Consider the following 14,737-nt stretch of genomic DNA (forward strand, 5'->3'; position numbering starts at 1 on the left):
TCTTTATATATATAGTGGGAATAGACATACTTTATATTCGAGTGGTATACTGGCCCGCACTCCATCTTTGCCAACACGTAATGGAAATTCAATTCACATCCAACTCTCAATTTGATGTAGGATGAACACCACTAAAGCAAGGGAGCCACTTGTCACAACCAACATTTTGCTAAATGTGGGGGCTCAACTATGGGACCAAACATCAAGTTTCCAAGAATTCATATTTGGAAGATGAATTACATCTTTGCTTGAAAGGTCTTCTAAAGTTCACTACTATTTTTTCTCTTAACTAATGAAAGACTTACAATCACATTAGAATGGTACCTTTATACTAAAGATGTATGAAATTGGCAATGTGGTTTTAGGAAATTTAAACTTGCTTTTGGAGTACCATTTGTAATTTATGTAATTCGGTTGTGTAATTTAATGGAATATATATTCTTCAAATAACTAAAGGCACTTTTCTTCTTAAATTTGGAACTTGCAAAGGTTTCACCAAATTGAGGAAACTTAAACACTCGTATTTGGGGAAATAACAACAAAACCGTTTGTAATTTGAGATATAAAACCTAGATTATATAGTCACATAAGGATATCATTTAATAACTTCAATGACAGATATTTTTCAAAGGTGAGACGTACTTTAAGCCTCATAGTTGAAACTTACCAAGTATTTACAGCAAAAAACTAGTAAACTTGTGTACATTTGATTGTACAATTGCATTTCATGTGGACAACAATCATTCATTTGTGGTACTGTCTAATTACAAGAGTACAAACAAATTGCACTAAAATGAGCATGATAAGAAACTATACAATTAAAAAATATAAATGTAATGAGTACCTTCTTCATCAAAAGTCATTAAAAAGAATTAGAACAAACTGTAGTTGTGAACAATGTGTAGTGATTTGGTTGTCTTTCGATACTTTGTGTCCGGGAATGGTGAACACGTATATTTCAATGTTGAGATTCATTGGTCGAATAAATAAATGCTTGCAATGGAAATATTGATATGATTGTTAATACAAGAAGAAGTAAAGGGCTATGCCTGTCTGAAGCCATGCTTTAAGGCGGCATTCCATACGACATCAAGCATGTCCACATCCACTGCGCCTACTTCATGGTGTTGCCACCCCTCCAATGCATGAACTAAGCCTCCAGCATGGCACGCGTGTATAACATATCTAGGCATTGTATGCTAGAATTTGCAAAAACTATTCATGCGTTAGATAACATATGTAAATTCATGCAGACTTACATTAAATACATGTTTCCTTGTGTATACATCCATACATCCATACATACATCCATACATATAGATAGATAGATAGATGTAATGCACATGTGTGTATATAAATGATTACTATAGAGATATTTCTTGTAGTGTGAAAAGTAAGGTGTATTTTGGAGCATTGGCCTAGAGAGAAAACACCAACCTCACAAGTGTTTAATCCTTGGACGAAATTATCAGGGAGGCGAATGCCGGCAGAGTCATGGTAGATGCAATCGCTACGAAGATGAAGAATAGGTGGTAACGTGAACTGGTGGAAGTGGGTTCCCTTGGGGGCAAGATTTTGCGCTGTGTAACCCGCCCACTTGCCGATGATCCATGTCTACGCAAACAATAGTTCAGAAGATCTAGAGTTCAATTCCCAATACCACACTACTTTAGATGTCATCGTTATACTAATTCTTTCATTCCTCCATTAGTTGCATTAACGCAATTTTTCACAATCCAACATCACACATAAATAGCAGAGAAAACTCCAAATCCTGTACTTTTTGCAGTAATTCATTGTTAACTGGTCAGAAGCGAAAACCTTCAATTTTCCACTAATTTGTTCATTTTTCACAAACTCAAAACCAATTTCAATACCTTAGCAAAACCTAAACTCCACATCAAGCCTAAATATGTGGCAAGGCTTCTAATGTGGATATGGTCACTTTTCTTCACGTTCCTCTACAATTTTCATTTAGTGTTAATGTGATCATTCCAAATTCAAGGTGAAAACATAGACTAATACAATTTGGTCTAAGAAGTTATACTAGATTAACGTTGATATAGCCACATTTCTTCATGCTTCCCAACAATGCTTCAATATTAATATGTTTCCACATTACAATGTAAGCAACATAGGCCAATTCTATATAGTGTAAGGCATTATTCTCACATTAATGTGGATATTGTGGTCACTCAATATAGTTCTCTTTACCTTGCAATTCCGTCCTGCTTGATACTTCGTTGCCCTCACCAAATACTGTTGACAGTCTTTTGATGCCTCTCTCACGACTGCATTGAATCGGTCTTCTGATGCTGTCAACATCTATGAATTCACACATAACTTTTGTTTTATTTCTGTTTTAATTACCATGCACTGTCTATTTATCAAACTATCTATCTATCTATCTATCTATCTATCTATCTATCTATATAAGGTGATGTGGTAAGTATGCAATCTGATGATGCTAATGTACTTACCAATACTCTCACTCTCTTACGGCACAGATACAGAGCAATGGCTTTCCCAATCTTTGAGGTGCTTCCTGTGAGGAAGACTTCCTGGACATCTTCTGGAAGCTCATGAAGGATCACCGCTGTCGTTAATGTGTTGCCATGACATATCCTCACTTTAAGGTTCTTGAATTGATTGACAAAATGTAGTCCTCCTCCATTCATCGCCTCATTCTGACAAGCAGTTGTACCAATAATGGTCGTATTTTTTAACATAACTATATCCAACAATCATTACTTAAAACATATAGTTTTACGAAGTTTTACTTATTCTAATACCATACGACAATTGTAACTTTACAACAACTACAACTTCACTATACAACAAGCTTTCCCTTACCTTTGCCAAAACCTTCTTAGAAGATGAAAATCTTCATCAATTTACAAGACAATCACTATAAATTCATTTATAGAAGTCAGATGGACAAATCTCTTACCTTGTTCAATGCACCCAATGTTAGCACTTTAACGCCTTTCCTGTCAGCCTCCAGAATAGCTTCTTCAAGCAATTTGTTAGCTTTTCTGAAGGCATTAGGGAGAAAATACTGCACACCCAATGCGACAACATTCACTAGGGTGTTAATTATCATAACTAATGAAGTTAGAAAAGGAAACAAGATATTAAATGCAAAGCATAATTTGATACACTTCCTCTGTTCCAAAAAAAGGAAACGTAGACAACACAAACGTGTGCACAAAAATGAAAAGCAATGTATATGCTTTTTTAAATGGATTTCAAATTTTCTAGCAACTCGCTTTTTATTATTATCAATTAAATGGATTTCAAATTTTATAATCTTACAGATATATCTTAACATATAGCAACTAGATTGTGCTATGCTTTTCGATTATTTTTTTGTTTCACAGTTTTTTCCTATTAAATATAACTCTGTAAATTTAGTTTAGGTTACGAATACCATTTTAAGCTAAGATTTCGCGAAAAATAAAATAAAAAGCTACCATTAAGAGAGGCAATGATATACTAGAAAGCATGTGTACTCACTTGGAAACCGATAAGAGGCACACTCCAGACTTGTTGATTCAATCCATGTACAGTGTATTGAGACACTACATACACTTTACCCCATACCCATGTGATCCATACTCCAAAAAACACAATGGGTGTAAAGATTTGTGTATACCATGTCCATCCCTCTCTTGGATATGAAGAGAATGACCGGCCAAAGATTCCGACATGCAATGGACTCACAAGATCAACTCCATGTGCCACAAATACTGAATCTGGAATAATCTCCTCCCTCCCTATAAATTAGAAAATCTATTGCATTAATATATTTCTCCAGCAAAACATCTGAGATTTGGTGTAAACTTCACTAGCAATCTTTCAAAATAAATCCATCTATTAAGTTTTAAAAATTAAGGTGCAAATCTTGAAAATTTCTAGAATAGAATCCTCCAAAGTTTGTGAGTTTTTTCTTTTTAAGTAGTTTTCCAAAACTACAAATAAACGCTTTTTGGGGGGCAAAAATGTTTTTTCTTTCAAATGCGTTTGAGATTACGCTGCAGCATTGAACATATGTTATCTTTATAATGAGTCCATTAGGAATCATAACCGGCACTTATCTAGGATACTAATTACAATGATTTGTCTCTCCAATATGTTTTTATTTAGTTCTTTCTCTGATTTCTTCATCATCAGATCTTACCTTTTACCATTATTTCTTCGTGGGTCTTGAATGCTGTTGACTTGATTGTGCCTCCAAGATAATCATAAAAAGGTATAAAGAGGCAGTAGTTTGCATCTCCATGTTCATGATGGATGGAATGGTAACTGTGATAGGTTTTATTATTGTTATACATATATAAGATCAAATCTTGGGGTTGCAAACAAATTTGTATCATAAAGCTTCATTCACATATAAAGAAGGTGGGTACTTACGATGCTGTAATAAGCAAATAATGAAGGGAAGGGATGAGTTTGAATGGCCATATGGGAATAAGCTCAACATTTGAGTGAATCATAAAACGGATGAAATCAAAAACCAAAATGTAGGCATAGAAAACCGATAAAGATGCCATTCCCATCATCATAACACCGATCAAAGGCACAGCCATCACAAGTGTCAACAAGAGGTGCTCCAAAAAGGTCGCAGATCCAGCTACATATTATATAAATAGAAAGATCCATCAACATTCCGGACTAACAAAGAAACATTATAATGTATATGATAACTGTTATAAATGCAAATGAGCAAGATTAATTCAATGCACTTGATCGAGATCATTCAATGTGTTTGATTAAATTCACTCAACACACCTGATATAATTCATTAAATGACCTAATATCATTCACTAAATGCACTTATATCTTATTCATGGATCCATTAAGGAATATAAAATTGGTAGTCAAAATAAAATCCCACAATCGAATTTGAAACTTAAGGATTTAATGCAAAGTTTTATGTGAAACCTTACCTATTAGGAAGACAAGAACCATCAGTGATGTCTATGATGAATTTATCAATGCACTTGATAGCATTCATTAGATACACTTAATACCTTCATTAAATGCATTTAACGTCATTTATTTATGCACTTAATGTCATTTATTTATGCACTTAATACCATTCATTAAATGCACATGACACCATTAATTACCTGTAGACGGCTCGGGTCGAGTTGAAACATGATGGTAATAATGGTATCCATTATATAAATATTGAATGTTATGAAAGGCACGATGAATATAGTAGTAAAGAAGCTCCGAGGGGCCAGCATGGAGGATCAACACTAGTACGAAACCTCGCCAATGGAATGAAGGTAATCCAGAAATATTTGGAGTATATGTAACTACTAGGAAAGCAATCAAAGCTTGAAGGATCACATAATTGTCCCTAAAACATGATAAGAGGTAAGAAAGTTTGAAATATCTAACATATTTTTCCATTAAATCAATGTCAGATTAGTTATGTACTGAAACCTTTTATGAGTTAAGCTCATATAAATTGTGTGGAAGACTGTTATAACTTATAGCAATGCTCAATTGAACTTACACCAAATCTGAGATTCAAATAAAACCTAACATCTTTTCAAAAGGTAGTAAAAATGAAAAACATAGGAATACCTAATATTGCAAACAACATATACACACACATATATATAATATATACATAAAACATGTATGGACAATTTACAGGAATATTTTTGAACTTTTTTTGAGAGTCCATGTTCAAGTTTCAACTTGATGAATGAACACAAAGCTCCATGTCAAATATTAAAAATTCTTTTGTAGGTAATTTAGGATAATTGAAACCTTCGACGATCCAGATTGAGATTTGGCACTTCATGATTGAATGCAAATGCTCATGTAACACATCACCAAAATTATGCATACATAATTCTCAATAATCAGAAGAATTGTTTTTGGAGCGCATTTGAAACTTCATGATTTTGTGCAAAGTTTCATATAAGACATTTCCTAGATTATGTAAAGGAAGAAATTATGAACAATTAGAGGGTTCATACTAAAAAGATTTGGAATTTATTGATTGAATGCAGAATTTAATGTGAAACATTTCCAAAAATTATATGCGTTTAAATATTTAGTTAGAAAAGAGACCAAAGGAACTTTTTGAATGGAAAAAAGTTTCATATATATATATATATATATTCGTTTCTATTGAGAACTCACCAATCAAATTCTCTGTCTACTTGCTTGAAGTCAAGGAGGGCATCTTGGATTCTATGCTTTGCTGTTATGAAATGGACTCTGGACACTATATGCCATAGCTCAAACACAGTGCACCGGAGAACAGAAATGAGCAGAATGTGGAAGCAAGGATGGTGCAAAAGATTACATTCTCCATTATAAGAGCTCAGAAGAGCTTGAGAAGCTAATGGCAAATAGAGGAGATACTACACACAAAAACAGGAACAGATTAATTAAGTTGTTTTACTAAAAATATAATATAATTTCCAGCAAAATAATAATAGTAGTAATAATGATAATAAATTTAAAAAGAGAAAAAAATGGTCAAACCTAAAGTTTATGTACAAAAAACTTAGTGAAAAATTGCCCCAGATAAGCTTAAGCACAAACAAATTACAGATAAAACTAACTTTTAGAAAACGCCCAAACCCTACCAAAGTCTTGAGTGGAAGCCAATGGGTAAATGAAAAGAAGAAGAAGAAAAAAAAAAACAGCCAAAATTAAAAACCAGATGTTCAACAGTAGAAACAGTTTTAAGTAGCACAAAAACAATAAGTAATTTAAAAAATAGATAAATAACTCGTTTTAGCAAAACTGAGCGTGAGGTTCTCTTTGTGTGTGTGTGTGTGTGTGTGTGTGTGTGTGTGTGATACCTTATATGTTCCTGTCCAATGCCATGGCCATGAAGCCATTAGATAGGATTGTTCTCCTAAAGCCATAACTAATTATAACTTATTATTATTATTGGCAGAAGATCCAAAATAATGTACAGAGAAGCACGCTTGTAAATTCAAATTATCCACACATCTGATCCAAATAAATACACGGCCTCTCTGCGTTTCTTTGCATTGTTTTTGGGTGGGGGTCCGGGTTGTTCTATATAGAAAGAGCAAGGGAAAGCATGGTTCTCTTAGTTTTCAGAACAAATGCATAGTATTTATTAGTTTATTAAGCATTGATGTGAGCAGAGAGAGAGAGAGAGAGAGAGAGAGGAAAGAAACAGCAGAGAGAAAGAAATGAATGTATCCATCATCTAAAAAGAAGGTTCTTATTACTTTGTTACTACACCTACACACATACATACATACATACATACATACATACAATACATACATACATGAGCAGAGAGAGAGAGAGAGAGAGGAAAGAAACAGCAGAGAGAAAGAAATGAATGTATCCATCATCTAAAAAGAAGGTTCTTATTACTTTGTTACTACACCTACACACATACATACATACATACATACATACATACAATACATACATACATGAGCAGAGAGAGAGAGAGAGAGAGGAAAGAAACAGCAGAGAGAAAGAAATGAATGTATCCATCATCTAAAAAGAAGGTTCTTATTACTTTGTTACTACACCTACACACATACATACATACATACATACATACATACATACATACATACATACACACACACACACACATACATACAATACATAAACACACAGACACACACACACATACATATATGATCATTTATGGTTGTCCTCCTACATGGGTCCAGAATGGGCCCAAGGCTTGTATCCATAGACTTCTTCTATCTCGAGAGTGATATCTCTTGCTTAGTGTGAGGTGATCTAGCTCTCGAGGAAATCTCAAAGTGGGAATTTGGGGTTTTTGGCCAAGGGTGACATACATCTCAAGACCCTACCTTCGGAAATATGCATGTGTATTGTTTACTCTTAATGCTTGTCATGGCCACAACATGGCACATCGTAAACATTTTATAAGATTTTAAACTCTATGTGATCGGCGGGGGAAACAACCATTTCGGAGGCTGAAAATGCCAATAAGGAGTACCATAATTGGATGTCATGAATGGAGTAGCTGTCCAGACATTAATAAACTCATGCTGTTGAGCAATTTTAGCATCGGAATCTCCAATGGTAATAAGACCACATTCAGATTTAGTTTGTCCATTCAAAAGTGTTATGAATCAGTTTGAAATTCGTTCGGGCATCTGTGGTCATAGTTCATCTTAGCTCGTGACAACAACATTCATCAGATTCCTTCCTACCTCCTCCCCTCCCCCCCCCCCCCCTTTCCTATTGGTGTTAGCTTAAAGGTTGACATGGTCCCCTCCACTATAGTTGGCCCGCCAACATTTATGAGCCTCCTACCCCTTCCTCTATTAGTGACGAGGTTGACATTTGTCCCTTGGAGATCGAGTAAAGTAGGTGGGGGGGTACCACTTGACATGAGTGCAGTTGATACGATGGTCTCGATTGTGTTAGGCATTGGGAGCCATCGATAATTCATGGCATTTATGAGCCTCATAATGTTTCGGTCTCCCTCTTACTCGCTCACTTGTCCACATAAGCCGGTTGCGTCTCACTTTATAGTGTTATTATCTTTCCTTACTACCTTTTGTCTCTTGCCATTTTCTTTTAGTATACCTCGAGTGAATGCACTATTCCTTTCCATAATTTTTTTTGCTCATCGGGCACTTTGTCCTCTAATAGAAATTGAATTTTTTTTTCTTTCATCTCTCTCTCTCTCTCTCTCTCTCTCTCTACATATATAAACATACACACCCTACTTTTGCAAGGAATCTTATTTTTTGACATAGCAAATCATTCTTTGACTCGTGTCCTAACTTCCCCAATACATCATAAATGTGGCCTCATCATTACATGCACATTATTCGAGGGACTACTTACTTTGTAGCTATAGTCTCCGTGATTTCTTATTGTTAACATTACTTTCCAATTTTCATAGCATTACCGAAGACAAAAGGCCAGTATTGAACTCTGATGTAAACCATGGTCCATAATCTGACAAGCTTAACAAAATTAGGGTATGCAACAAAAATTTCCCTTTTTACCGAAAACAAAGGAATTGCAATAATTTACATGCTCTTTATCATAAATACTTAGGAGGAGTAAAAACACTATACACGAGACAATGCATGCATTAACATGACTTTGACACGAATGTTTTACTAGTAGTAATATATGCCCTTCAAATCCTAGATCAACATCACAACAAAGTTGTAATGTCTAACTACCCTCCTTTAAGGGAGGGCTAATATAATAGTATGTCATTGTGTAAGGGGTAATGTATGTAAAGTCTAACACCCCCTTCAAGTGAGCACACTTGACCCATTGTCCTCGCTCGTATTTTCACATGTCCCTTGTTCTTCTTCATGCTCTACCTGGGTAACACAACTATGTTGAAAACGTGAGTTTCCATATCATAATTTTTGCCACCTACATGATTAAATGCAAGATTTTAGATGTTAACTTATACATGTAACATTCACCATAACTAAGGTATAAATATGTGAAAGGAACAGAAATCATACCCCAAGAAAGAGGGTAATTAATGTAGTTCGATGAAATCCTCACCATGATTAATCAACTCTCTTTCTAATTTTTGTTTTGTTTTGCGGAGAAAAAGGTTGGATCCTCTCCACAATCAAGTATCCATAAGATGCTCAATGAAATACTACCAATAGCAATGCTTGGTCATCATAATTGGCATTATTAAAAACGATGAGTAGTGGAGTTAATATTATTGCACTTGTTTGCAATAAAAATTTGTATAAAATTATAACTTCTTTTGCTTAGAAATTTCATCTCATGTAATTGTTCTCTTATGCTAATATGTTTTTTCTTTTGCAAATAAAGGACATTGCACTGCATTGCCTTGCACATGTAATGTCTTGTTTCTAGGGCATAAGGAAGAAGAAATTTCATCTCATGTAATTGGTCTCTTATGCTAATATGTTTTTTCTTTTGCAAATAAAGGACATTGCATTGCATTGCCTTGCACATGTAATGTCTTGTTTCTAGGGCATAACGAAGATAAATCGATAAAAGTTTTTGCCCTTGAACAAAATACTTGTAGGTTTCTACATCAAGGGCTTGAGAGGTAAAATAACATTGTACTTGTTTCTAAAAGAGGTAAGTTTTATTTTAATTAATGTTTTAATCATTGTTTGGTGATTGAGTTTTGACTATTAGGGAATACTAACATTTCTATATTTGTCTAGTTCTCACTTTATTGTTCGGATGTGTACATATTGATTCCCACATTCTTCAAGTGTTTGTTGTGTTGTGGGGTACATAGTGAAATTTCCTATTTTTGCTCGTGTTTGAATTTCTGTGGAAGGGGCAAATGAGGATGGTGGACACAAGCAAATCCAAAATTTGCCATGTGTTGAATTGGACAAATCCCCTCTTGATGACCATCGACAAAGCTACTTATTCTATCGTATACTCTTTAAGTTGTAAACTGTTTTGATTTTGACATAACTTTGGGGAGGTGAAAGGCTTTAGGACTTCATAATTTCAAAAGTCTAATGAGCTTTACAACTAAAATACAGTGCTTAAAGTTTTCATTGCGGATTCTTTCATTTGTTTTCCTCCTTTTCATGATGCAACAACTTTTGTCATTTATTAATATCTCTCCCTCTCCATCCTCTCTTCATATTGTTCATCACATCAAAAAACACAATTGTGTTACCGGTCATTCATCATTAATATCTTAAAAGGCAAGTCTTGCCAACTTAATGGATTAGGTGAATCCTACTTGAGCCTCATAATCATTTTTTAGCTAACATAAGGTTTTTTTTAAAACGAGTTATAATGATCAATCTAATGACTTGATTTCAAACTTCATTTTCAATAAAGGATCCTAGGCCAAGTTCTTCGTCCGCCTATTTAGATATCTTGATTTTGTATAATTGTTGGCTTCTTTCACTCATGTAAATAAAAACTTGTAAATCTCATTAATGTTCTCCTATGATACAATACTTTTTGAAACATGTACGGTTATAAGTAATTTCTTAGACATATGTTGACAGGAGAAAATCGTCAAAAAGAAGATAAAGGGATAATTTCATGTTTAGAGAGTTGGGATCAGGTTGTCTATGATTGCCTTGGTAAAGTAATTTTGATAGGCCATATTTTTCTAAGATGGTTGCTCGATCCATGGCTTGACACGACAACTTTATAATAAAAATTGTAGGAGTATAACCAAAAGAGGAGGCGATTAAACATTACATGTGATTAAAAACCTTTACAAACCCAAAACATTTTCTTGTTCGATCGTGATGTGGTTGTATATAACTTGCAACCCAAAAGAGGTCACATGGATACAAAATAGTAATATTCTTGCAATCAATACATAAATATATGAGACAACTTCAAGAAAGGTTTTCTTGTTTGATGGTGATATGCAAACTACTTTTAGTAGCCAATGCTAATAACGATGCTCTTGCCAATAGGCCAAAGGGCACAAACTTAAATTGAATAATTTCAGTGATCACATTCTAACCATAACAAAAAAATCTATTACACAATTGAAACAAGTATTTTTTATTGTTCATGTATCTAGTGAGTATATTAAAAATCACATCAGTCAACTTGTAATATTGTCATTTCCCATGTATTTGTGTTTGATTCATGCACAACAAAAGCAAAAAAAGACAATATATGCAATGACGCACTTTCTCCACACTACATTTATGGTTTCTAGTAGGTACAAGAATAAATGTTAAAGCTGGCCATTATATAAATATAATGTATACACGAAAGGTAATGTTCTTACTTTATATGTCAAACCATAGATTGACCCATGCGTGATATTCTTGGTATTCGCCATCCGTAATATTCGAGAATACAAAAAGACCCAAGAATATTACAGAACCACTCGTTTTAAATTTACATAATAAAAAATAAAAAATATGCTAAAAAACTAATTAATTCACTAAAATATTAACCAATTCACTAATAATGAATTAATTTACTAAAAATATTAATTAAGTCATTAGGGTTCCTAATTTCAACCAAAATTAGGGTTAAAATATTAATTAATTCACTAATAAGGAATTAATTTACTATTAATTAGTGCACGATTAATTAATTAATTAGGGTTCCTAATTTCAGCTAAAATTAGAGTTTTATGAATTAAAATATTAATTAATTCACTAATAATGAGTTAATTTTCTAAAACATTAATTAATTCACAAATGATCAATTAATTAGGGTTCCTAGTTTTACACAAAATTAGGGCTTTAAGAATTAAAATATTAATTAATTCATTAATAGTGAATTAATTTACTAAAAGATTAATTAATTCATTAATAATGAATTAATTTACTAAAACATTAATGAATTAATTAGGTCTCCTAATTTCAGCCAAATTTAGGGTTTTAACACCACCCTAGGTTTGGAGGCTGAGAATAATATGTAAGTGACACTTAGAGGATGAGGGGGAGGCGAGGATGCAGGCTGAAAAGAAGAAATATGGTTGAAATTAGGGTTTCGACTAAAATTAGGATTTTCAGCTGAAATCCTAATTTGCAGGCCGAGAACAAGATGCAAGGGGAGGCGAGGGTGTAAGCATCAAGTACAAGATGTAGGGTGTGGCCTCTTTGCTCACTAGCTAGAGTAAAAAAAAACGATTTTTTTTTTCAAAAAATTTTAAAAAAGAAAAAAACGAATATTATTACTTGTATTCGTATTTTGATTCATATGCATTCGTGGGGGAGGCCCCACGAATGCGAAATATGTCAATCTATGTCTCAAACCATGACATTGGACGTTCAACTTCTTCTTTATTTCAACAATCTTCAATGTAAGCAAGCAAATTAATGTTTAACATATGGACAAAATTTTAGAAAAATAAATTATAAATCATCTATTTCTAAAAATGACCAAAAATTATGTTTGCAGATAGAACCAAAGAGGCATACACATCCAGTTACAAACCATGTATATACAAATTGGGATGAAACAATTGTTTTTGTGATATCTCGTTGTATATTCACTCATTGTAAATACCATTATGATATTGAAAAGGAATTGCTTCTATTGTCCTATCAATTCTCCGTGTTAATATCTTGTAGTGGTTATACATTACCATGATCCCTCATTCCTAATCTTCTTTTGTATTACCTACGTTGTGCAATGTGTGCATCATAGATCATGGACAAGAAGGATGTAGAGTAGAAGGTTTAGATGTAGGACATTTCTAGGGCTTTGGGGTTTTCCACTCCTTGAATACATCTCAACACCATTGTAATTGATATCTTGAAGCATATAATTTTGAGGCTCTCCCTCGATGACCAAGTTGCTAGTTGGTGTAATTAGTTATATGTCGGCCTATCAACCATATTTGATGTGGTCTGGCACCACCTTCTTACGCAAGTTTGATAGGAACTTATTCATGCAAGAGGTCTACAACCTCTTTTACATGATGTACCAACTTTCTCACCAAAGTTGCCCTAATCCCTTGTTCCATTCAAGTCACAATTGTGCCCGCTATTGCCCAGATGAAGGGGGTTGACTTGAAGGTGATTATGAAGTCGAGGATCAATCAACCTCTCATCACTTATTATTAAGTACATGGCATACATTGTGCTTCCCATGCTTTTCTAATGACATCACTTTGGGGTTGGTACCAAAGGGATAACTCTAGCAATAAGGGGGCAATAGAAAAAAAAGTAGAAATGCAAATATTTATTGGTTAGTACAAGTAGCTTTTAGGGTTCTTTTGAGTTTCTTATTCTTTTAATCACTTTTGAGGTAGAGCGTTGACCTATCTCTCTCTCACTCTCTTTGGTGAAAACACACAATTATATTAATAAATGTGTGTAAAAAACACTACTTACAATGGGTGCGACAATGGAGTATGGTCACTCACTAAATACATTACATGGGTAGTGGAACATGTTGAATTGCCGAAAGGCAAGACGAACACTCCCCCGAGGAAAGAATTTCCACTTGCTCCAATAAAGAAAATTGCCACATTAGTACTCCCTTCAACTTTTGTTGATATGCTTTCACTCCATGTCTACCATTGAATACAAAAGTGTTGCGCATATTCCAATTATGACGCAATCCCCAATATCTCAGAAATAGAAATATCCCCAATTATGACGCAATCCCTAAACCCTAAACCCTAAACCTGTGTAAATTGTGCAAACACCCACTGTCTAGGTGTCAAATAACACTATGATAAGACTTGCCAAATAACTCCAAATTTGACAAGCAATCAGACATTGTATAAATCGATGAGTAATATCTTCCATTTGAACAGTGCAAAAAATGCAATTACCCGTTGCTAATCCACAACGCTTTAGAGCTAATCCCAAAGGCTCCAATCAAAACTGTCCAAATGAAGACCTTTGCTACAAGTGGCAACTTAGAATGCCAATTACGTTGTAAGATCTGCCACCACCCATGATCATATTTGTGTATTCTCCATTCTTCTTCAACCTTAGATGATAACCATCCAAGAGACTCAACAGAGCAATGATACAAAAGATTAGTAGTCACTTGTAACAAAGATGTTTGACCCTTTAAACACCAATCAATCTACGGTCGTTCTCCTGTTTGTAGAGGTAAGAGACCTTGCATCAATGGAATATTTTGTTATAGTTGTTGCCAAATAAACCCATAATTAGCCGGAATGCGTAATAATTGTCGTGCTTCAACAAACTCCAAAACTCTTTGAGATGAAGCCTCAATTGTATCTCCCACCTCTTTGACCCCCAAACGAAACAAACGATTAAATTGAGAGTGCAATCTCTCC

The 14,737-nt window shown here is 34.1% G+C and overlaps 1 protein-coding gene across 1 annotated transcript; it reads right to left on the reverse strand.

The window, feature by feature from the left end:
* Positions 1-794: 794 nt before the first annotated feature.
* LOC147868670 (very-long-chain aldehyde decarbonylase CER3-like) lies at positions 795-7,145 on the reverse strand. Its single transcript, XM_087322170.1, has 11 exons — positions 6,837-7,145; positions 6,166-6,389; positions 5,133-5,368; positions 4,414-4,633; positions 4,181-4,305; positions 3,517-3,776; positions 2,951-3,058; positions 2,481-2,687; positions 2,215-2,325; positions 1,438-1,614; positions 795-1,199 (listed from the first exon to the last, which is right to left on the reverse strand). Exons 1-11 carry the CDS (start codon positions 6,900-6,902, stop codon positions 1,044-1,046), a joined length of 1,890 nt encoding a protein of 629 aa, XP_087178296.1. The 5' UTR covers positions 6,903-7,145; the 3' UTR covers positions 795-1,043.
* Positions 7,146-14,737: the final 7,592 nt, after the last annotated feature.

The sequence above is a fragment of the Azolla caroliniana genome, unplaced genomic scaffold, assembly GCF_043228905.1.
Source record: "Azolla caroliniana isolate FFs.n. ecotype wild unplaced genomic scaffold, voAzoCaro1.0.p SCAF_1, whole genome shotgun sequence".
Lineage (NCBI taxonomy): Eukaryota > Viridiplantae > Streptophyta > Polypodiopsida > Salviniales > Salviniaceae > Azolla > Azolla caroliniana.